Raw genomic sequence first — 25,374 nt, 5'->3', positions numbered from 1 at the left:
CACGGAGACAGGGCCTCTGGCCCAACATTTATACTAAACTCTTCACAACTGCTTCCATTTGACTCGGCTCCCTCTGAGCCTTTCCCATCCACGGACCTGTCCAATTACCTTTCAAATGTTGTTCCTGTACCTGCCTCGACTACTTCTGGCACCTTGTTCCATAAGTTTAGCACACCCTCTGGGTGAAAACAAATTGTCCCTCCGGTGCTTATGAAGTCTTTCCCTTCTCACTTTAAATCTATGTCCTCTGGCTTCTGATTCCCCAACCTCGGGGCGGTTTGGGGGGGGGGTGGGGAGAGATAAAGGGTTGATTTTTATAGACCTCTACGATTTTTGTCTCATTCTCCTACATTCTAAGCTAAGAAAGTTCTGGCAGTATTGACTACCCTACTACAAGTGTGATATTACTAAGGTCTTGTCCAACTGCATCATTCTCTCCCATCTCCTGTACTTTTGTGCCCTGAGCTATGAAGCCTGCACGCCAGAGGCTGCCTTCACCACCCCATCTACAGGTGATGGCTCTGTGGAAGTTGCAGCAAGGTAAGGGTTAAGATAATGTCCCGGCAAGGATAGTTTACAGGTAGTCTGCAGTCAATCCAGGCAAATGAGACCTTTGAAGAACATAGCTTCCCTTTGTACAGTATGGGGCCAGAGCCATTTGCCATACCGAGGCAAGATAAGGATGCAGATAGAGGATTCTAAGGTGATACCTACTATTGGTTGGCTACTTTAATTCAGAAGTATTATTAGCCTTCAACGTGGAGATCCTATTGGCTAATACCCCTATTATTGTAGTGTGATTGGTGATTGATTATACAAGTAAGGAGTTTGAACCTGCACAAGGATACCAATTTGTCAATATCTGTGTCCAACTAGTGTTCAAACCTGAAGAGTTTTGTGACAGGATTGTTCTTTTATGCAGAAGTAGATAAAGTGTGGGTGAGGAACGGGTGTGAGTTTTCAGAGTCTGGTTTCTCGGTGACAACAGTGTTTTTAGGAAACTGTTATTGTACTCCCAGTCCATCTGTTCTACAATATGCCCCAATACTTGTTCGCTGTTCAAATCCTGCCCTGGTTTGACTTCTCAAAATGCAGCACCTTTCACCTTACCTTCCTGATCAAGACCTCCTGTAAGTTTACACTGCCTATTTTGGTCTGATCTGCAAGATGTGAATTAAGGGCAACAAATATTAAGAATAAGGGAAGGTTTCTGGAGGTGGGAAGTGACTCCTCTCCAGGAATCGGTGGCAGTGCATGCTGTCACTGTACTCTGGGCATTTACAGAATTGCGCTTTGAAGTGGGCACTTGGAAAGGTGTGTTGCTGTGGTCTAATGTGTGTGGGGAACTTTTCAGGACACATTTGATCCTGCTTGCACACTTAATGCAGGAGTTGGTTGGGCGAAAGGGCCTGCCCCTGTACTGTTAGACTTTGAAAGAATGGGTCATGTGGGCATCAGGAAGTATTTCTTCAGAAAGGCCACTGAGAATCTGGAACTTTCAACAACGTACAAGGAAAATAGCTGGGCGCATGCCTCTAAAGGGAGCTCCCTGATTTATTGTGTATGAGAGACCTTCACTTAATCAAATCTTGGCCACCCACATCCAAAATGCGAGGACAAGGGTTCCCAACTAGAGTCCCGGATCTCCTGGTTACTGGGATCAGTCCACAACATGGAAAAAGTAGGGAATCCCTGCTCCAGAAAATGGCTCGGGAATGATTTGAGGACAGACACTTTGACTGAAATATTCAATGCATCAAGAAATTAATTTCATTGATCCTTCAAGGAAAATCCTTTTGCCTTCATTGGTCGGAATATGGAGTACAGGAGTTGGGAATGTCATGTAACAGCTGCACAAAATGCTGATAAAGCCACGTTTGGAGGACTACTGACAGCTCTGGTCACCATGCTATAGGAAGGATGTCATTAAACTGGAGAGGACAAGGACATTACTGGGATTAGAGTTGCTGGATAGGCTGGGATACTTCTCTCTGGAACATAAGGGCGCTGAGGTGTTATAAAACAATTGACAGTAGCCAATTAACCTACCAGCCTGCACGTCTCGGATGTGGGAGAACATCTGCGCAGTCACAAGGAGAACTTGGAAACTCCATGCAGATGACACAGGAGGCCAAGATTGAAGCAAGCATCCAGGAGCTGTGAGACGGCAGAGCTAACCGTGACACCGCTGTGCTGGAGCTCCCAGCAAAACAAATTTCTCCCCTTCTTCCCCCCAAGCTTATCAACTCCTTTCCCCTTATTCCTACCTAATTGAATCCAGACTTTGTCCATGAAACATCCTCTTCCACCTCCAGCCCAGGGAGTCTCTCGTCTGGATGGCTACACTTTGGAGTGATGCCCCAGATCGGTTCTGGTTGCCTCAATATAGGAAAGATGTGGAGGTTTCATGTTCTGTGGCTGGGCCTGGCCTAATCTCCTTCCCTGAGAACGGTCAGCTTGAATGTGACGTCTTGCAACTGGCGTCAATCAGGGCTCTGTATGGGGCTTGACGGGTAGAAATAGATTTGACATTTCCCCAGCTGTGGTGCCTAGAAGCTAGGGCTGTTGTCTCAGAATAGAGTGTTGGCCATTCAGGACTGAGACGAGGAGAAATGTTGGCACCATGGGTATCTCTGACCTACAGGGCAGCAAGCAGTGCAGCTAGTAGAGCCATTGACTGAAGTGCTGGAGAGCAGGGCTCAATCCACACCCTCCTCGGGTGCGGAGTTTGCCCATTCTCCCTGTGACCTTGTGGGTCATCTTCAGGTGTCACAGTTTCCTCCCTCATCCCAGATAAGTGCAGGTTATCAAGCCAATTGCTATTAAATTGTTTCTGGTGTATAGGTGAGTGGTAAAGTCAAGGGAGTTGGGATGGGTGTAAATGGAATAATGCAGCATGTCCCCCACCACGCAGGGCTTGCCTGCTTCTCATTACTACCATCAGGGAGGAGGTACAGGAGCCTGAAGACACACTCTCAATGACTTAGGAACAGTTTCTTCCTCTCCTGCATTGATTTCTGAATGGTCTATGAACATTTGTTAATGTAAATATCAGATCAAATGATCCTCAAAATCGACGGACCCCAACCGCAGACTCGGGTTCATGAGTGCAGTTCCCTTTAAGAAAACGGAAGTGAAGAAAGTGTGCTAAGCTACAGGTATGGTTGAAACACAGAAGCCTCCCGACTATCCTGCTGGTAAATGTATATTCTCTAGAAAATGAAATTGACCTCAGAGCAAGATTTCAATACCAGAAAGACTTCTAGAATTGCTGTGTGCTTTGCTTCACGAAAACATGGCTCACCTCTGCCATTTTGGACACAGTGCTGCAACCCAATGGTGAGTGGTGAAGCCATAAACACAGGTCAGATGAGTCTTTTAAAGGTAAAGGAGTGGGGAGTATGCTTCAGGATTAAATCATTATGGTGCACAGACATAACGGTGCTGTCTCCAGTCCTGCTCACCTGACCTGGAACAGCTGCTGGTCAAGTGCTGAGGGAGTTTTCTGCCATCATCCTGGCCCTAGAGTACCTCAGGCCAATGTTGGGCAGGCACAGAAGGAGCTAAGCACTGTGATCAACAACTATGAAACAATGCACCCTGATGCCCTTCCTATCAGTGTGGGGGATTTCAACCAGGCCAGCTTGAAGAAATCTCTGAACAACTACCACCAACCTATCACCTATGGAACCAAAGGAGCCAACATGTTTGACCACCATCACATACGGCCCCAATTCGTTTACCCACATTTGCTCCATCTCCCCAATCTAATACAAACTTCAGGGCTAGCAACATTAACCTGACACCCCCAATGTCCACAGGTGTCTAGGGGACAGAATGCCACAACTCAGATTGAATAATTCCATTTCTCATTGCAAATCCTTACTTCTGATTGCACATCATCATTTTGGGGACAAGGCCCCGGCATCAATACTAACTATTGTTGATGCTGCTATTGGTTAGTATTGATGGGCACCCAGGAGATCAAAAACATCTGGTGTATATCAAAAAGTAGCTTGCAGATGCACTTGATCCAACCATGGAGTCGTGTGCAGTAGCCGCAGTTGTTAACCTGGAACTCTTGACACTCCAGATCAGTGCAGTTTCCTGTTACTACTAATCTATCTTGAGACAGGTTAGATTAGATTGGATTATGAGAACACTCAGTCCTCTTTTATTGTCATTTAGAAATGCATACATGCATTAAGAAATGATACAATGTTCCTCCAGAGTGATTTGTCCTTTGGTTTGTCCTGTTTTCTGTGATTATAGTCATAGTCATACCTCGGGATCAATAAAGTATGACTATGACTATGACTATAATCACAGAAAACAGGACAAATCAAAGACTAACACTGACAGAACCACATAATTGCAACATATAGTTACAGCAATGCAAAACAGTACCATAATTTGATAAAGAACAAACCACGGGCACAGTAAAAAAAAAGTCTCAAGTCCCGATCGACTCCAGTGTCCCCGATAGCAGGCGGCAAAAGGGAGAAACTCCCTGCCATAAACCTCCAGGCATTGACAATTGCCAATGCATTAGAAGCAGCCGACCATAGCTGACACAGAGACCGTCCCTCCGAAAACTTCGAGCCTCCAATGCAGCCTCCTGAGCACCATCCTCTGCCGAGCGCCTTCGACCTAGCCCTGGCTGCTGAAACTAGCAAAGCCGAGGGTTCGGGGCCTTCTCCGGAGATTCTCAATTGCACAGTAGCAGCGGCAGCGAAGCGGGCATTTCAGAAGTTTCTCCAGATGTTCCTCCGTACTCTCACATCTGTCTCCATCAAATCAGGATTGTGCACGGTCCCCTGCCTGACAGCTTACAGATATCATTCACTGGAGATGCACCTAGGGAAGGAGGAATCATGGGTGGGGCAGAAGGGAAATGAGATTGGAAAGCGCTCTCAGTGCCGAGAAGCGGTTGCAAATATTAAGTGAGGTGACTAGATCAGTTATCTGCTTGTGAATCGTGTGTAACCCAACCTCCCAGTCAGTGAAGGGCACTGCTCCAGGAGCACATGGGATTCTCTACCAGTTAAAGATTAATGCTCTCAACACCGCTGTAACAGCCCAGGAGAAAAATAATTGGTGCATTAAAAAGATTGCCTGCAGTTTCCTTTACCTGTTTTTTAAAAAAGAGGCATTTAATTTATTAGTTATAAAACTGATGAAGGTGGCGAGGGGTGGGGGGGAGGGTGTGCTTATCAGATTGGGTATGGACACTGAAGGTCATTCAAAGGAACCACTAGGAAAATCCTTAAATGTAATAACTCTGTGTACAGAAACCCTTCTCTACCCCTAACCAGCTCTTTACGCACTTTTCCATTAATTTGCCCTTCTGTTGGGCATTAGGCAACTTGCTGCGAACAAGAGCAAGGTGGGGGTCACCCTCCTGCAGGAACAGCGGCTGCCTTTGGTGCTCACACACAGGAGCCACAGGAGCAGCAAGGTTTACACAAAGGGAGGATTTACAAAGTGTTGTTAAAATATCAGGAGAATGTGGAAAAAGTGGAATTGAGAGAGTGAAAGACAGGTGTTGAGACCTTGGCAGATGAAGGCACAAAGCAATAATAGCGGAGCAGGTCACTCGGGGATGAGCAAGAGAGCAGAACTGGAAGTGCAGACTCCAGAAGACTTTGTGAGGCATTGCTTGTGTGTTAGAACAGTTACATGTTGAAAGTAACAAAGGCATCATGAAGATTTCAATGGCAGATGAACAGACAAATTTCAAATGGACATTCTTGGAGATGATATTATGTCATCCAAAGCTCACTTTATACCTCAATGGGTAAATTGTTGTCAGTTGTAATGAGGTACAGTGTAAAACTGAAATACTGGTCTATAGATAGTATGGATCTGCATCCTTACCATATGCATCATCCCATCGATCAGTCCATTGAGGTGATGCAAAGAAAATATATTTACTGAATAAAATGATTCAGTTACAAAGAGTGCAGTGCAGGCAGAGAATAAGGTGCAAGGTTATGACAAGGTCAGGAATCCACCTTATCATATAAGGGGGCCATTCAGTAGCCATTACATCAGGATAGAAGCTGTCCTTGAGTCAATGGATATGTGCTGTCAGTCAATGGGAAGGGGGAGAAGAGAGGGTGGTTTGGGTCGGTAGGCAGTAGGGACACCCCGATTGTAAATGCACTCCTTGAACCATAGAACCATAGAAACTACAGCACAGAAACAGGCCTTTTGGCCCTTCTTGGCTGTGCCGAACCTCCAGAGGGATGGAGTTGATGCCAGGGAATGGCATTTGTGGCAGGAACCCAAGACTATATTACTCTAACTTTTTCCAAAGTTCTGCTCATCTAACAGTGTTTGTCAGGCATGGGAATTGCAAAAGGATTGATAGTGGTGTGGTGAAACTGGGTGCCAGGGTACATGGGAAAAGTGTTGCTGAATAATATTTGTGGAGGGTCAAATGTGTTAAAGAATTAATGAAATGATCCAAAGATTTGTTCTTGGAAGAACCTAGTAGCTGCTGGAAGGTGTTATGGATGGCATCTCAACAACAAGTAGATGGACTAGAAAGCAGCCAAGTGTGCTTGCTCCAAAGTGGGTTTGGGGAAACGATGGAGAACAAAGCAGTGGACCATGCCAAAAGCAATAGATTGAGAAGGAACAGATGCTATTTGACAATGCGGCTTTGATAGGAGCTATTTCAGTTATGTGAGGGCATGCAACCTTTCAACAAAGTTCTGAAAAAATGGCAAAGTTCTGAAAAAATGGCTAAGTTCTGGGCACAAACTTTGGAACTGGAACCATTCGAGAATTGGAGGAAGTTGTAGAAGGGATTGAAATGGCTTCAGATGGACCCAGTCTAAGAGGAAAGATCATAGTTCAAAATAAAACTGATCAGAGTACATGTATGTCACCATATGACCCTGAGATTCTTTTTCTGCAGGCACTAGCAAATCTATAGAATAGGAACTGTAAGCTGTAAATAAACTGCAAATGCAAATAATAAATAAATAGCATAATGTAACAATGTCCTTAAGTGAATCAAGGGACTGATGGTTGAGGAGTAATAACAGTTCTTGAACCTGGTGGTGCGAGTCCTGAGGGTCCTGTATCTTCTACCTGATGGCAGCAGTGAGAAAAGACCTGGGTGGTGTGGTTCTTTGATAGATGTTGCTTTTCTACAGCAACGTTTCATGTAGATGTGCTCTTGGTTGGGAGGGTTTTACCTGTGATGTACTGGGCTGAACCCACTACCTTTTGTAGGAGTTTTCCACTCAAAGGTATTGGTGTTCCCATACGAGGCCATAATGCAGCCAGCCAGCACACTTTCCATCACACATCCACAGAAGTTTGCCAAGGTTTTTGATGACATGCTGAACCTCCACAGACTCCTGAGGAAGTAGAGGTGCTGTCATGCTTTCTTTGCAATAATATTTGTATGATGAGTCCAGGACAGGACAGGAGATACTGACACCCAGAAATTTAAAGTACTGACCCTCTCCACTTCTGATCCTCTGATGATTACTGTTAAAATCTGTTAACTCACCCAGAAAAGGGAGCTGGGAAGCAGGAAATGTTCTTTTGGCTTGGGGTAGAGATAAGGCTGAGGGAGCTGCTCGAGCACAGGGTATGTCGAAGGAATTGCAGAAGTAAGGCTTTAAGACTGGGCCAGTAAAATAACTGGCCTGTGGAACTGGGAAGAGACAGCTGGCAACTGTAGGCACTAGGAGACAAAGGTCCCAAGTTCAGCACTGGGTGGTTGTTTATAGTGGAGGAGTTTAAGATGTAAGAAGGAGTTATTAGCTTAGAGTGACCAAAAAGTTTGGAACAGTTGAAGTTTATTGAAGAATTATTGACATGTAAGGGGGTTTTGATTTTTATGTTACTGCGGAGGCTAATTAAAATGGCGTCTTTGTTATGTTAATCTGGGGAACGCGGCTTTGTTGTGTTAAACACTGAGAAAGTTTGCGCTAACAGTTTGTTTTTGCTTTAGAGTCTGATAAAAGGGTGCTATTAACCAATTGGGATAGTTGTTATGGTTTTGGTGTATTTGAAGATACTGTAGGCGCGGGGTTTTGGGGCAGAAGGCGGGAGAGCGAGACAGAGGATGGACGAGGTGCTGTGAGTCCGCTAACGGGGTCGGACCCCGAGCAGGACTTTCGGCGAGGAGACGGACTCGTGTGGAGCGTCTGGTCGACCACTGTTGTTGGTCCCAGGCAGCCGGTCGAGGTGGTCCGAGGGGTCGCAGGGTGAAGAAGAAGGTCCTTGAGCTCCAACGGTTTTGTGCACGAAGAGATTGAACTTTGATAAGTGTGGCGCCTTTTATTTTCCTTTTATATTTTATTCTCTTTTAATTATATAGTTCCAGTAATATCTATAAACTGTAAATCATTTAATTGCATCTGGTGTATTGTCTGTTATTTGGGCGGGGTGGGGTACCTCACACAGCATCCACACAAACGAATTATCCAGTTTGGCGGGGCTGAGGCTGTTTCCCTAGACGACAGTGAGCCGAGCGACCCTGAGGGTGGCCGGGGGCGGGGGGGGGGGTGCTACAGACAAAATTTGTTTCTCCCCAGATTTTCTTTAAGATCAGTTACCTGAAGATTGCAGTATATCAAATACAGCCTGTAGCTTGTAGCTATCCACCAAGTAGCCAAATTATGTGTGGGTCTTGGACCCGAAACATTAACTCTTGACTAGCATTTTTTTTTTTAGTTTTTACTTCAGATTTCCAGCATCTGCAGTTCATCTGGTTTTCATTAGCTGTGGGTCTGTGTCACTGCTCAGATGAACACAGGCCAGGCAAATCTCAGCTGGAGTTTGGTGTCACACTAACTGGACCCACTGAGTTCAAAGTGCAATTCTGTACAAGGTTTTCCCCAAAGTAAGAACCAGAAGCAGTAGGCCATTTGGCTCTTCATATCTACTTCACTATCCTATCCAATCAAATCACAAATGATCTTTTACCTCACCCTCTCCTACACTGTCTTCACATCCCATGTTTCCGTCAGTCGATCAATCTTGAGTTTAAATCCAATGAATCCCCGCAGTCTTTTCAGCTGGATAATTCTAAATATTCAAACCCTTTGGGTGAAGAAATCCCCTTGTGTCCACCTTGCCAGCTTTTTTAAAAACTATGACCTCTGGTTTCAGGCACCCCTCTCAGGGGAATCATGTCCTCAACATCTACTTTTCTCTCTTCAAGGAGAAGATGAGGAGCTTGAAAGCCCGGAGGACAAGGCTCTTTGCTGCTGCTTTCAGACTTCTGAACCAGTCACCTCTTTCACATCCCCTTCCCAGTGGCTCTGCATGTCTCTGTTATTGGGACTTTAACATTTCTTTTCACACGATGATCTTTGCACCATTGTTGTTTTGCATTAGTTGTTGTATTTATTATTACCGTGTATACTCTTTACTCTGTGAGCATGGAATTTCATTGCAGCCTAGTGTACACTACAGTCGATGAAGTTAAGGAGCTACTTTGTCAAGCCTTGTAAGAATTTTGAGGTTGACCAGCAACTTTTCAGTCTTTACCAAGCTTGGGTGACAGATATAGAATGATACAGCACAGTACAGGCCCTTCAGCCCACAATGTTGAGCCAACCTTTAATCCACTTTTAAGATCAATCTGCCCTTCCCTCCTACATAGCCCTCTACTTTCCTATCATCAAAGTACCTACTTAAGAGTTTTAAAAAATGCCCCAAATGTATCTGCTTCTGACATCACCCACTCCCATATACTTAAAACTATGCTCCCTCATCTTAGTCCATTTCTGCCCTGGGAAAAAGTCTTTGGATATCCAATGGATCTATGCTTATCCTCTTTTGCACCTCTATCAAGTCATTTCTTATCCTTGGCTCCAGAGAGAAAAGCCCAAGCTCACTCAACCTGTCCTTGTATGATGTTCATTCTAGTGAAGGTAGCATTCTAGTAAATCTCCAATGCACCTCTCAAAAACTTCCAAATCCCTCCAATAATGAGGTGATTAGAACTGAACACAAGATTCCAAGTGTGGTCTAACCATGGTTTTATAGAATTGCAACATTACAACACAGCTCTTGAATTCAGTTTCCCCCAGCTAATGGAGGCCAGCACACCTTTTGCCTTCTTAACAACCCTATCAACTTCCATAGCATCTTTGAGGGACCTATGGACGTGGACACCAAAATCATGCTGTTCCTCCACACTAAGGATCCTGTCATTAACCCGGAACTCTTGCCTTCAAAGTTGACCAGATGCATCTGTTTCACACTGTGAGCCTCCCCAGCGATGGGACTGATAATTCAAGACTCAATCAAGACCAGAAGGAAGTCTGTTCACTTTTCAGGATGTCCTGCAAAGTTGATGAGGCCAAGGGGCCCACTAAGAGCAGGATAGACAGCAGAGTAATGGAATTTCTGGTGGATGAAAAGCACAGCAGAGGAGTTGAGAATGAGGAGTAGGAAAGAGTGATTGAAACAAAAGGCTGTAGGGACATAACAAGACTGAAAGTGCTGGAATCTGGAGCAAATGATGGAGGTATTCGGAAAGTCAGGCAATATTTTGTGGAAGGAAATGGACAAATCCAGATGAAGGGTCTTGACCCAAAATGTCAACTGTCCATTTCCCTCCATGGATGCTTGAGTTCCTCCATCAGTTTGTTTTGCAAAAGACTGCAGATGCTGGAAATCTGAAACAAAACAGAAAGTGCCAGGGTTCTCAAGGGTCCTCAACCTGAAATCTCAACTCCTTTTCTCTCTCCACAGATGCTGCCTGACCTGCAGGATAAATACTGGTGTTGTTTGAGGTTTGGGGAATTTAAGCAGAGTGGAAAGGGCCTTGGCAACAATCTGCAAAGTGCCTTTAATAGTTAATTTATCAGCAGTTATTTTTAATGCAGAAATTATTTTTATTCATTTGTGAAACTAATTATCATCTCCATCTTCACACTTGATCTAATGTTTAATTGTTATGTGTGGGTGGATGTTAGTGGGTCTTGTGCACGAATCCATATGATCTTTGAATAGCCTTTGTTCTGACTATTGAAGGGTTAAGGGGGTGAAAAGCAAGAAGTTTTGTGACCGCCCACTTTTTTTTAGTTGGGAGGGCGGAGCTTTGTTCCCTTTGTTAGATTTAGTGGAACTGTGGCAGTGAGAAAGGCGTGATTGTAATGTCGGGGGACGGTGTAGCGGAGAATCAGTGTGTACCGAGCTACTAGTCTGTGTAAAAACCTCCCACCTCCCAGAGAGTGAATCGAGCCCTGGGCATCCACTCCATTAGCAGCTGCTTCTAGATCAAAGGATAAAGGTAGGGCAGCCCTCGGGCTGGGACAATAGGGTTTGGGTTCCAACCTCTTGCCCCCTCCCTCCCTTCTGATCACCCAGTCTCAATATTGTGTAGATCTGTCTAATTCTGTCCGAGGATGCTTTAAGCTGATTTATAGGGTTATATAATGGAGCGTGTGTGTTGTGTGATTGCCGGGCATCTGTAGATTATAGATGTTATATCCCACGGAGAGACGTTCTTGTGTGTACGAGAGAGAGTGGGGGGAGGTGTGGGGCTGAGAGAGTTGGAGTATCTTCTCCAAAAGTAATGTGAAACTTTCAGTCCCCAGGTTTAGATTGGGAGAAATGTGACAGAGGCGCTTTAAAGCTGCGAGTTAGACAGAGAGGCCCCTTAGTGCAACAGTGAATCCGCCTGACAGCTGGAGTGTCAGAATGCGGATAAGCCGTCCGATTGAAGGATAAGCCCAAAGGTTACTACGGTCATCTTCCAGCCCCCTTTATCTGTTTATCCGCCTTTTCCCCTGGATTCTGATGATTAACCATTACTGGGGCCACTTTCAAAGACGGCTCAATCAGTCAGTAACTCATTCAAGAGAATTAAAGAGGGGGAAGGAGAGAGGACAATGGTCACAGCTCTCCCTATCCCCCCCCCCACCATGCACTTAATCAACTCCAGAGTCACCTGCACACCATCTCCCCACCCTTTTCCCTTCCCATCTCAGTCTCTGAAGAACAGCTTCATCAGAAGGAGCCTTTTATCAGCCAGGTGTTAGCACAAGTTCCAGGGGGCTTTTCTTTACTCAGTATGAGGAGTGTTCGATGGCTCTGGGCCTGTACTCTCTGGAGTTTAGAAGAATAAGGGGAGATCTCATTGAAGCTTATCAAATATTGAAAGTCCTTGATAGAGTGGACATGGAGAGGATGCTCCCAATAGTGGGGGAGCTGAGGACCAAAGGGCACAGCCTCAGAAGACAAGGACAGCCCTTTAGAGCAAAGATGAGGAGGAATTTCTTCTGTCAGAAGGTGGTGAATTAATTGCCACAAATGGCTATGGAGACTAAGTCGTTGGGTGTATTTTAAAGTGGAGATTGATTGGTTCTTGATTAATGGGGGAGTCAAAAGTTACGGGGAGAAAGCAGGAGACTGAGGTTTAAGAGGGATAATAAATCAGCCATGATGGAATGGTGGAGCAGACGCGAATGGTTTAATTCTGCTTCTATGTCTTATGAAGTCACCATGTCCGTCTTGGTTGCATGGGAGTTACCCACTCTGGTATTCCAGTGCCAAAATGGGTAGTATTGATGGGTACTGGATGGTCAGCTTGGGGAACTGGGGGCCGAAGGGCCTGTTTCTGTGCAGTACGGCTCCATGACTGAAGACTTACTGGTGATGGCAGCTCTCAGCTGCCCCGTTTCCTCCTGCTGAATGTAAACAATCCCATATTCTGAGTTCAGGTAGATAGTCATAGACAAGCTGGCACAGAGTATGAACACCATGAAAAACAGCTCCTTGCTGCAGCTGTGCAGTAAATCATAAACTCAAGTTAACACAACATTAAATTAACGTAAGTGTACATAATGTGCAGAACAAGATAAACACTATAACACCAGTGCAGGGAGGGAGGGAGACGTAGAGAGACAGTCTGAGGCAAGGTTAGGGCTTTTCATATTTTAAGGACCTGATGGCAGTGGGGAAGAGGATATTGTTGAACATGTGGCGTGTGGGTTTTCAGGCTTCTGTTCCTCCTGCCTGGAGGTAGCATCAAGAAAAGGGCATGGCCCAGATGGTCAGGGTCCCTAATGACAGATGTAGCCTTTCTGACACATTACCTTTTGTAGATGCCCTCAGTGGTGGGGAGAGCTATACCTGTGATGTAACTGGCAGTGTCCTCTACAATGTACTCTAAAAGTACAACACAGGCTGAATTTGCTGCTCTCTCCCAGCTCAGAACAGTCCCATTCAGTCAATAACTTGCCCTGTAACCTACTCCCAAAAAAACTTCTCCAGTGCCTACCATCCTGCCTGCAGCAGAGTGAATGTATAGTGGCCAGTTAGTCTGCTGGCCCAGATGCCTTTAAGATGAAACCAAAGTACCTTTCGAGTGACCCATGTCACAGGGAGAACGTGCAGACTCCACAGCTCGAAGGTCGGCATCAAACGCAGGGGAGTGGACATGTGAGGCAGCAGCAGTTCTACTAGCTGTGCCGCCGTCTGCTCATGGCACTGCAGAGAAGAGCAACAGAGTCCTTGTAATGTCCTGGCTAATGTTTATCTCCCAACTAATATTCCTGGAAGAGGGCAAAATCATTGTGGAGCTTGTTCTTTGCAAATTGTCTTACTTCAGTAATACTGAAAGCACTTGGCAGAGGCTGGAGTTGTGAAAATTGCTTTAGAAATGCAAGTTAGTCTTCTCTTAACCATTTACAATGTTAGTCTGAAGCGTCTGCACTCTCTGTTTAATCTGAACTCTGATTTGATCTGGTGGCAATCTGTTTTGCTGTTGGGGAAAGAATATTGTATTTTCTCCATAGCAAAGGCAGCTGTTGCCATAGTCAGAATCACTTTTGCCTTCGATAAGAGTGTGTGCATTGAAAGGATGCCAAGGTCCACCAGCTGATATCTGGAGGAGGAGGTGGAATCACGTACAAGTACTTTGTTTAAGGGTAACACACGCAAAATGCTAGAGGAACTCAGCAGGGTCCTGGTGAAGGGTGTCTGCCCAAAACATCAACACTTCGTTCTTCTCCAGAGAGGTTGCCTGATCTGTGGAGTTCCTCCAGCATTTTGCTTGCGTTGCTGTGGATTTCCAGCATCTGCATTGAGGCAGACACTAGTTCAAAGCTTAAAAGCAAAGTTATTATCAACGTACATGTACACGTCACTATAAGCCACCCTGAGGTTCATTTTCTTGTGCGCATACTCAAATCCAATAGATATAATATAATCAATGAAAGACTTCACCCAACAGTGTGGACAACCAGAGAGCAAAAGACAACAAACTCTGCAAATACAAAAGGAAAGGGAAAAATAGTAATAATATAAACAATAATTGTCAAGAACATGAGATGAAGAGTCTTTGGAAGTGAGCCATAGGTTGTGGAAACAATTCAATGATGGGGGAAGTGATGTTGAGTGAAATTATCTCCTCTGGTTCAAGAGCCTGATGGTTCGGGGATAATATCTATTCCTGATTCTGATGCTATGAGTCCTGAGGTTCCTGTACCTCCTTCCTGATGGCAGCAGCAAGAAGAGAACATGACCGGGGTGGTGGGGTTCCCAATGGTGGGTGCTGCTTTCCTGCTACAACGCTCTGTGTAAATGTGCTCAGTGGTGGGGAGAGCTTTAACCGTGATGGATTAGGCCACATCCACAACTTTTATAGGATTTTTCTTTAGTAGGCAACGTATAGGAAGTCACTGCCCTAATACAGAAAAATGGGCAGAGGGGTCAGCTTGGATGTGGTGGGCCAAAGTACAGGTGCACATTCCTTTATACGGGAAGATGTGCGTAGGTTTGGTGCGCCGCTGGGTCATAAAGTCCACTGCACTGAGACAGGTTAAATAAGGGACTTGAGCATACGTGTTTTTTGGTATTGGTGGCGGGGGGGGGGGGGGTCGGAAATTCGAAAAATTCTGAATTCCGAAATGCAACTGGCCCCAAGGATTTCGGATAAGGATTGTGGACCTGTACTGGTTTCTGTGTATGTTGTTAACACTTGATGGTAACAACTTTATGGCTGAAACGAATGTGATTTGTGGCGTTGAGACTGGCCATGACTTGTTTATCTTTATTCCACTCTCCGGTGCAGACTATCACTGGTAACGATGGCTGCTTCGAGCCTGTTTCTGTGGGTGTATAATTAAACAGGCTGGAGCTGAGTTAGACAGATCAGCTAAAAGCTGCTTTAGTTCTGACAAAACTAAGGGATTATTTAAGACAGAGCTACAATTACAGTGCCAGGGAATCGGGGGAGATGGGGACTAGCTGGTCCAATTATCTGATGTTAGCCAGACAGGGCTAATTTTCATCATTCTCACAAACTCCATGGTGTAATCTAACTCTTGCTGTGTAATTGTTGCCTCCAACCTTCTATTAACACCTAAAGCTAAAAACAGATTTACTAATTCCATCGCTTTTGCAGGATATCCATCAAATTACTCTTTAGTCTGGATGATTTCAACTCTCATTCCCGACACTTCCCTTGATAGCTACTCCAATAGGGAGCTTGTATAAATCATTGGGAGGGCATCTAAAAGAGTATCAGCTCCATATCTGGGCACCACTCCTCAGGAAGGACTTAGCAAAGGTGAGAGGAAGGACTTGCAGGAAAGGTTGTGAATAGGAAGGGAATACTTAGCAACCTTAGGTTTTGAAACTGAAGCTTTATGGCAGGGAGGGTCTGCAAATGTTGAAGATGAAAGGCAAAGGAAATAAGAGAAATGGTGCTTTTAGCTGTGGGAGCTGTTTGATTGCAAGTTGAGCTTTAGACATCACCAACTGACAACTGCGCACCCCAGCAAAACTGCTCCTAAACACGAGATTCTGCAGATGCCAGAAGTTCAGAGTAATTCAAACAAAATGCTGGAGGAATTGCTGGACGAGTAGCATCTATGGAAAGGAATAGAGTACATGTTTCAGACCTAGACCCTTCATCAGTACTGTGCTCCTGCCCCCACTCATCTGCTGATCAAACCCTGCTGAAGAATGAGTTCACACTGATGCAGTCAGCTCTTGCTCATCCCTTCCTCCATTCACCAAAAACAGAGGGTCATCCAGGCCTTTGCTGGTATCCCAACTCCATCTCCAGTCCCACTTACCCGTAATGTATTCTGCTGACCTCTATTGGGTCCCAGTTAAGAAGGCTTTGATTTTTGTCTCCACCTTCATGACTTTGTTTGCCATAACAGCACCTAATATTATTATTTGGCATCAGTTCACCCAGTTTGATCTCCCCATGACCCCTTTCAGCCTCTGCCTGCTTGCTTCAGAAATCCTTGCTCCCTGTGACCGCACACTCTCTCTATCGTCGTAACCACTTTCAGATTGTGATTGTGTCCCTTAATCAGTCTTTCCATCTGCCTTTAGACTTGTGCAATTGCCAATGTTTCCCTCTGAAAAAGAGAGATTCTCAAAGATTTTAATATTTATATCCTGCATAATCTCTAAGCTTTGGGTGTGTAGTTTAGTGAGATCTGATGTAATTAGTGATTTCCGTTAAATGGAAAGTAAATGTTGTGGTAGACTATACTGTTGATGTATTGTGGGTCCTTGTGTTTTCTACTTACTGATCTGTACTGAAGGAATAATTTAACCTTTTATTTACATTAGACACAGTTCTCCCAGTTACTCTAATGAAATATTGTTGCTGGTGAGATTGTATTTAGGTTTGTCGATTTTACAGCTAGATTCTGTTCATTTTTAAAAAATCTGATGATTAAGGTTAATGATCAAAAAAATGGCCATTCATTACTCAGATTGCAATCCAATATCGGGTGTCTGTCTAGAATGGGAGGACATTCATTCACCATAGAATCCAAACTCCCCTCCTAAACCTCTTCCAGTGGGGTCTTCTGTTTTCTCCAGGAGATGGGTGGTGATACTGGGCTGGTTTGTATCCTTGATTCCCTTCCAGCCAGTGCCTTGATTTATGGTATTAATGCACTTAAATGTGTTCATGTCCTTTCCATTAGATAATTCAATGAGTTCAAAATCTGTACAGAGCAAACAAACAAAGAATGGCATAAATCTAGATCCGGGCTTCTGGACAATTTAACAAATTATCCTTGTACTGCTTTGTTTCCTGCCCTGGTGCAGGAGATGGTGTACACATTTCTGAGGCAGTCTAAGCAGCAATTAAAAAGGGAATGGGGAGAGGGAGAATGACTGACAAAAGGAAGGGGGCAGATGGGGAGAGAGGGGTGACAGTTTGGTGAAGTTTGTTAAATGTGTCCCATGTCACTGAAGTTTTTGCCCTGGGCCATAGCTACAGTGTAACATGACACAGGTTGAACTGGATATATCACAGTCCTTGTGTTGATTGCTGCATTATTCCACTTGCCCTACCCTCTTTGTCAACTGCCTTCCTCACCTTTAATTTGTCTGTCAGGTCAGATTACAATCTTAAAATCTGTGACCTCCTGAGGAAAGGACAGGTGTGGATTACTCAGCATTTTTCAGTATTAGTATGGTGGGTTTTTTTCGGCTGTGTTATGACAAGCTATCACATCCAATCTAACATATCTTAAAGATGAGCTTTATTAATCACAGAAACATACGGTGAAATGCAAAGCAATATTTTTTTAAAAAGCTGAAGGAACTCAGCAGGACCTCCAGCTTCAGTGGAAAAGAGTAAACAGTCGATGTTTCGGGCATAGACCCTTCCTCAGGACTCAAAAGGAAGGGGGAAGGGAAAGAGGCTAGCGGGAAGGTGTTGGTGAAGCCAGGTGGGTGGGAAAGGTCCAGGATCGGAGAAGAAAGAATCTGACAGGAGAGGAGAGTGGATCATAGGAGAAAGCAAGGAGGAAAGGGAAGGACCGGGGTAAGTAATGGGCAGGTGAGGAAAAGTAAAAGGACAAAGTGGGGAATAGAAGAGGGGAGGAGGTGGGGAAGAATTTACCAGGAGGAGAAATCCATCAGGTTGGAAGCCACCCAGATGGAATATAAGGTGTTGCTCCTCCACTCTGAGTGGCCTCATCTCGGCAGAAGAGGAGGCCATGAATCAATGCGTAGGAATGGGAGTGGAAATTGGAATTAAAATGTTTGGCCACCGGGAAGTCCCACTTGTGGTGGATGGTGCGGAAGTGCTCGACGAAGCGGCCTCTTCCCCCCCCCCCCCAATTTATGGTGGTCTCACCGATGCAGAGGAGGCTGCATTGGGAGCACCAGACGCAATAGATGACCCCAGCAGATTCACAGGTGAAATGTTGCTTCACCTTGAGGGACATTTCGGGGCCCTGAATGGAGGTGAGGGAGGAGGTGTATGGGCAGGTGTAGCACTTGGGCTGCTTGTAGGGGTAAGTTCCTGGAGGGGGATTAATGGTAGGGTCAAATGGGCCAAGGAATTGCGGAGGGGGGAGTCGGTAAAGACATGTTCAGTGGTAGGAGCTCTTTGGAGATGACGGAAGTTGCGGAGGATAATGTGTTGGATGCAGAGGGTGACAGCGGGAAGATGGGGTGAATGTGGAGGTACAGGAAATGGAGGTGTGGGTGAGGGCAGCATCAATAGTAGAGGGAAGGAATTCCTGTTCTTTAAGGGAGGAGGGCAGTTGTCCTGGAAGGAAAGCTGTATCCTGGGAACAAATGTGGCAGAGGCGAAGAAACTGAGTAAAGGAATAGCATTTTTACAGGAGATGGGGTGGGAAGAGGTATAGTTGAGATGACCATGGAAATCGGTAGGTTTATAAAAGATGTTGGTTGATCGTTTGTCTCCAGAGATGGAGACAGAGAGATCAAGAAAGGGGAGGGAGGTGTCAGAGATGGACCAGATGAATTATAAGGGCAGGGTGGAAGTTGGAGGCAAAGTTGATAAAATTGACAAGCTCGACATGGGTGCATGATGCAGCACCAATGCAGTTGCCAGTGTTGCAGAGGAAGAGTTGGAGTATAACCGGGGAAGGCTTGGAGTATAGACTGTTCTACATAGCTGATGAAGAGGCGGGCGTAGCTCAGGCCCATGGATATCTGTCTTGAATGATTTCATTGTAACCTCATTCTCACCTGCCTCCAATAATCCCCCTCATTTGGCAAATATCTATTTACCTCTGCCTTAAAATATTTTGCAAAGATACATTCCTGGGTTTAAAATACCTGTGATGACCCCCCCCCCCCCACCAATTGGCTCTCCTTGATCAAGTAATGAGCAAGAATTTGAAACTGGTGGTTGAACGGATGTTCAGATTAGCTGTGAAGGAGCAGATACAGAAGGCTGACCAGTCTTTACCTGTCCCACCATTCCTACTCTGGAGTCCCAGCAGAGGAGTTAACTTGGACCTCTTCACAATCCATATGAATTGAAAATTAGAAATTAAGTAGGATTACGATGTATTCTTAGTGGAATACCTGTCCATTCATAGTTATTTCAGTGGATGTGGCATTGATGTGAGGTGCCCTAGAGGGTCCATTGGTGTTGAAATCTGATGGAGTTGAAGCCCGGTATGACTCCTCTTCTGTCACTTAGGAGGGATGAAGGTAGGGCTCTATGTAGTCAAATTGATTGTGAAGGGTTTGTGTGCTTTGTTAGTGTGTCTGAGTATCTCCTATTCAAAGTTCTAAGTAAATTTATTATCAAAGTACACATATGTCATCATAAACGACCTCGAGATTCAATTACTTGCAGACTTTTACAAGAAAGTGTAGAAATAAAATAGAATTTATGGAAAAACTATATTAGACTGACAGACAACCAATGTGCAAAAGAAGTCAATTTGCAAATAATAAAAAAAAGTTTAAAAAAAATACTGAGAACAGGTTGTCTTAAAGGTGAGTCTGGAGGTTGTGGAGTCAGTTCTGTGTCGAGGTGAGTGAAGTTATCCACGTTGGTTGAGGAGCATGATGGTTCTAGGATAGTAACTGTTGCTGGCCCTGATGGAATGGGACCTAAGGACCCATTGATATCAGTGAAGAGGAATATAGACAAAAATCAGCCTTCTGGGTTATGGTTACAGTACAGAACTTGGTCAAGTCATGTACCATTTTGTAATCAGCTCTGTCAAATCTCCCCTCATTATCCTACGCTCTAACCTATTCAACCTTGCCCCATAACTCGGGTCCTCAAGGCCTAGCAACATCCTTGTAATTTTCTCTGTACTCTTTCAATCTTAATGATACATTTCCAGTAGGTAGGTGACCAGAGCTGCCCACAATATCCAAATTAGACCTTGCCAATATCTCATACAACTTCAATATTACACCCTAACTCCTGTACTCAGTACTTTGATTTAGGAAGTCCGATGTGGCAAAAGCTCTCTTTTTGGCCCTATCTACCTGTGACTCCACTTTCAAGGAATTATGAATCCGTGTTCCCAGATCCCTCTGTTCTACCACACTCCGCAGTCCCCTGTCTAAAGCTTACCCTGGTTTGTCCTCTAAAAGTGCAACACCTCACACTTGACTGCATTATATTCCATCTGCCATTTTTACAGCCCTTTCTTTTTTTACCCCCAGCTGGTCCAGATCCTGCTTCCAAGCTTTGATAGCTTCCTCACTGTGCACTAAACCTACATCACGGTATCATTCGCAACTTTTCTGATCCAAGGCAAGGTGAAGTCACCCTGCTGATACAGAGAGCTGCAGCCTCCCATGTATTGTTGATATGTATAAATCGATGTGATGGGGGAAGAGATTGACTGACTGAGGCCAGGACACTGGGGGAGCTGCTGTCTCATCTGGGGTTCAATCCTGACCTTTGGTGCTGTGCGGTGTGTAGACAATCCCCCTCTGGCGTGTAGGTTTTGCCCAAGTACTGGACGGGGAGGTACAGCACAGTACAGGCCCTTTGGCCCACAATGTTGTGCTGACTTCTTAACCTACTCGAAGATGAATCTAACCCTTCCCTTCTACATAGACCTCCATTTTTCTATCATCCATGGGTTTCTTAAATGCCCCTAAAGTATGTGCCTCTACCTTCACCCCTGTTCGTGTGTTCTATGCATTCACCACTCTCTGTGTAAAAATGCCTCTGTCATTGCAGGTTTAAATCCAGATGAAGGGTTTAACCTGAAACGTGACTGCTCCTTTCCCTCCACAGGTGATGCCTAACTTGCTGAGTTCTTCACGTTCCAGCATCTACAGTCTGTCTTCTGTTTACTGATTTAAATCGTCTCCTATTCACACCTCCTCCACTCGCGTCTATCGTTAGTCAACAGCCTTCATCAGCTTCTCCCTGTCAGCTCCAGCACCACAAGCAACTTGTCTCTCTCGTTCTCTGTCCACAAGGCAGAGGGATAGTATTAGGCTGTCGGGCCCATCGAGTTCCTCTGCCCACCCCATCATGGCTGATTTATTATCCTTCACAACCCCCATTCTCCTGCCTTCTCACCACAACCTTTGGTTCTTGATTAGGCAGGGCACCAATCAACCCTGTCACAGACACAAATAAGAGAAAAATCCTGCAGATGCTGGAAATCCAAGCAACGCACACAAAATGCTGGAGGAACTCAACAAGCCAGGCAGCATCTACAGAAAAGAGTAAACAGTTGACGTTTTGGCAAGACTGGAGGAAAAATAGATGAAGAGTAGATTTAAAAGATGGGGGGAGGGGAGGGGAGAAAGAGAAAGCACCAGGTGATAGGTGAAACCTGAAGGGGGAGGGATGAAGGAAAGAGCTGGGAAGTTGATCGGTGAAAGAGATACAGGGCTGGAGAAGGGGAGTGATAGCAGAGGACAGAAGGCCATGGAAGGAAGAGAGGAGAGAGGAGCACTAGAGGGAGGCGATGGGCAAACAAGGAGCTAAGGTGAGAGGGAAAAGGGGGATGTGGAATGGTGAAGGAGGAGGGGGAGGGCATTACCAGAATTTGAGGCTAGTTTTGAGCTACCCAGGTGGACTCATCACGATAGTAGAGGAGGCCATGGATTGACATACTGGAATGGGAATGGCATTAAAATGGGTGGCCACTGGGAGATCCTGCTTCTTCTGGTGGGTGGAGCATACGTGCTTGGTGAAGTGGTCTCCCAATCTACGCCAGGTCTCCCCGATATACAGGAGGCCACACTGGGAGCATTGGATGCAGTATATGACCCCAACAGACTCACAGGTGAAGTGTCACCTCACTTGGAAGGACTGTTTAGGGCCCTGAGTGGTAGTGAGTGAGGGAGGAGGTGTAGGGGCAGAGTGTAGCACTCATGTTAATGGCCACACATTTTAAGTCCACTTCCCATTCCATTCCGACATGTCAATTCATGGCTGCTTCGACTGTCGCGATGAAACCACACTCAGGTTGGAGGAACAACACCTTGTATTCCATCTGGGTAGCCTCCAACCTAATGGCATGAACATCGATTTCTCTGACTTCTGGTAATGCACCCCCCCCCCCACCTCTTCAACATTCTCCATCCCCTTTTCCCTCCCTCAGAACTCCTTTCCAGTTCTGTTTTTTTTAAGGTTATTAATGTGGTGCTAATAAAAGTAGACAAGGCTGGAAACACTCAACAGATCAGGCAGTATCTGTGGAAAGAGAAACATTTAATGTTTTGGGTCAGGGAAATCTTGCCTGACAAATCTGTTGGAATAAGTTGAGGAAATACCAGGCTGAATAGACAACGGAGAGTCAGTTGATGTTGATTACTTGGATCTTTAGGCCATTGACAGACCGCACATAAGACTTCAAAACAAAATTAGAGCCCATGGTTTTATGGGAAATATGCTAGCATGGATAGAAGATTGGCCAACTGTTAGGAGGCAAAGAATGAGAATAAAGGGCGCCTTTTCTGCTTGGCTGCCGGCATCTAGTGGTGTTCTGTAGGGGTTTTTGTTGGGACCGCTTCTTTTCATGTTATATGGCAATGATTTAGATGACAGAATTGATGGCTTTATGGCTGAATTTGCAGACAATGCAAAGATAGGTGCAGAGTCAGGTAGTGCTGAGGAAGCAGGGACCCTGCAGACAGATTAGGAGAAAGGGCAAAGAAACAGCAAATGGAATATAGTGTAGAAAAGTATACGGCCATGCACTTTGGTTGAAAGAATAAAGATTATTTTCTAAATGAGGAAATTCAGAATCCAGAGGTGCTTAGAGACTTGTAGATGACTCTTGCAAGATTCCCTTAAGGTTAACTTGCAGGTTGAATTGGTGGTAAGGAAGGCAAATGCAATGTTAGCATTCATTTCAAAAGAACTTAAATATAAAAGCAAAGATATAATGCTGGGGCTTCATAAGGCATTAGTCAGACCACACAGAGCTTTGTGAGTGGTTTTAGTTTCCTTATTTAAGAAAGGATGTGCTGGCATTGGAGAGGGTCTAGAAAAGGTTCATGAGAGTGATCCCGGGAATGACGGGGTTAACATATGAGCAGGGTTTGAGAGCAGTGGGTCTTAACTTGCTGGAGTTTAGATTTTTTGGGGGGGGGTGGATCTCATTGAAACCGATCAAATAAGGCCTAGATAGAGTGGACATGATGTTTCCAACAGTGGGGGAGTCTAGGACCAGAGAGCACAGCTTCAGAATAGAGGGACGTCCATTTAGAAGGGAGATGTGGTGGAATTTATTTAGCCATAGGGTGGTGAATCTGTGGAATTCATTGCCACAGACTGTGGAGGCTTTGTCTTTGGGTATATTTAAAGCAGAGGTTAATGGGTTCTTAACCTTTGACACCCTTACGGGAAGAAGGCAGGAGAATGAGATTGGGAGGCATAATAATCAGCAACGATGGAATGGCTTAATTCTGCTCCTATATCATCTGGTCTTTTCAGAACTTGCTTTTTCAGATCTGATAAAGGAACTTGAACCCGATTGTTCTCCCTCCACAGATGCCTGTTGGTCTGCTGCATGTTTCCTACGTTTATGTTTTTATTATAAAATCCAGCAATGGCAGTATTTAATTTTGTTTGCTGACGTGAAAGCTAATTCTGTTCTCTCACCACAACTTGCATTGTTAACGAGATTTCTCAGGATAGAACTGAGGGAAGTGTGAATCAAGTTTAGCACAGATGTTCCCACACAAAGCATTGTGATGGCCAGATAATTACTTGAAAGTTAATTACAATAACACTGGCTGTATTCTCCCCACTGTTGAAGCACTGGAAATGATTTTGTTTTTGTTTCTGGACTGGACAGAGGGAGGCCGCACTGGGCCGCGGGGGGCGGTAGAGGGGGAGGTCGCGGTTTGTGGTGCTACGTGTGAGCGGACGATTGTCGCTGCTTCTTGTCAGCAGGAAGTCGGGGAGGAAGCATTCGGAAAACGGCGGCGGCAGCAGCGGCAGTGGCGATGTTGGCGGGGTAAGTGTGGGTAAGGTGGCGGTGGCTGGGCACCGCACCGCACCGCACGGGGAGCCCGGCTCGCGTGCCTAAGCCGTACTCGAGGCGACAGCCGCGGCCTATCGTCGGGGCGGGTTCTCATGCGGCCTCCAATGGGCCTGGCGTCGTAGGCCTCGCGGTCGCATTTCCTCAGACCCGCTCCCCTCCCCCCACGTCCGAAAGCTCCGCTCTCTGCTCCCTTAAATCTGTCTTCCCCCCCCCCCACACCGGAGCTACCCGAACCCCACAACACACGGTCCCCACCCCGGGTCCATCCAACTCCCCCACCCCCATCCGGATTGCCTGAGCAGCTTCCTCGCACCACTCCCGTCCCCTTCTGAATCTACCCCCCCCAACTCCGGGTCCTTCCAACGGCCCCCCCCAACTCCGGGTCCTTCCAACGGCCCCCCCCCAACTCCGGGTCCTTCCAACGGCCCCCCCCAACTCCGGGTCCTTCCAACGGCCCCCCCCCCCAACTCCGGGTCCTTCCAACGGCCCCCCCCCAACTCCGGGTCCTTCCAACGGCCCCCCCCCCAACTCCGGGTCCTCCCAACGGCCCCCCCCCCAACTCCGGGTCCTTCCAACGGCCCCCCCCCCAACTCCGGGTCCTTCCAACGGCCCCCCCCCAACTCCGGGTCCTTCCAACGGCCCCCCCCCCAACTCCGGGTCCTTCCAACGGCCCCCCCCCAACTCCGGGTCCTTCCAACGGCCCCCCCCCCAACTCCGGGTCCTTCCAACGGCCCCCCCCCAACTCCGGGTCCTTCCAACGGCCCCCCCCCAACTCCGGGTCCTTCCAACGGCCCCCCCCCCCGAAATCCGGGTCCTTCCAACGGCCCCCCCCCCGAAATCCGGGTCCTTCCAACGGCCCCCCCCCCAACTCCGGGTCCTTCCAACGCCCCCCCCCCCCAACTCCGGGTCCTTCCAACGCCCCCCCCCCAACTCCGGGTCCTTCCAACGCCCCCCCCCAACTCCGGGTCCTTCCAACGGTTACCCCAACTCCCCCCCCACCAACTCCCCCCCCAACTCCGGGTCTTTCCAACGGCCCCCCTCCCAACTCCGGGTCTTTCCAACGGCCCCCCCCCAACTCCGGGTCCTTCCAACGGCCCCCCCAACTCCGGGTCTTTCCAACTCCCCCCTCCCAACTCCGGGTCCTTCCAACTCCCCCCCCCCCCCA

General features: G+C 46.3%; 1 protein-coding gene across 10 annotated transcripts in view; it reads left to right on the top strand.

Annotated features, from left to right (window-relative positions):
* Nucleotides 1-25,374, top strand: part of pcbp4 (poly(rC) binding protein 4) — a 94,885-nt gene that overhangs the window by 41,745 nt on the left and 27,766 nt on the right. For 3 of the 10 annotated variants that reach the window (XM_063067799.1, XM_063067798.1, XM_063067797.1), the window contains exon 3: nucleotides 24,119-24,182. The exons of 2 other annotated variants lie outside the window; for them this stretch is intronic. In XM_063067799.1, the coding sequence (XP_062923869.1) occupies nucleotides 24,172-24,182 (11 nt within the window). In that variant the 5' untranslated portion in view covers nucleotides 24,119-24,171. Of the gene's footprint in view, nucleotides 1-11,112; nucleotides 11,273-24,115; nucleotides 24,183-25,374 lie in introns of those variants that run through there. 5 more of the 10 variants (XM_063067805.1, XM_063067796.1, XM_063067806.1 and 2 more) reach the window with 3 other exon arrangements.

This window comes from Mobula hypostoma, chromosome 15 (assembly GCF_963921235.1).
Source record: "Mobula hypostoma chromosome 15, sMobHyp1.1, whole genome shotgun sequence".
Taxonomy (NCBI): Eukaryota; Metazoa; Chordata; class Chondrichthyes; order Myliobatiformes; family Myliobatidae; genus Mobula; species Mobula hypostoma.
Note: the sequence above shows the minus strand (reverse complement) of the source record. Positions and strands in the feature narration are given on the sequence as shown.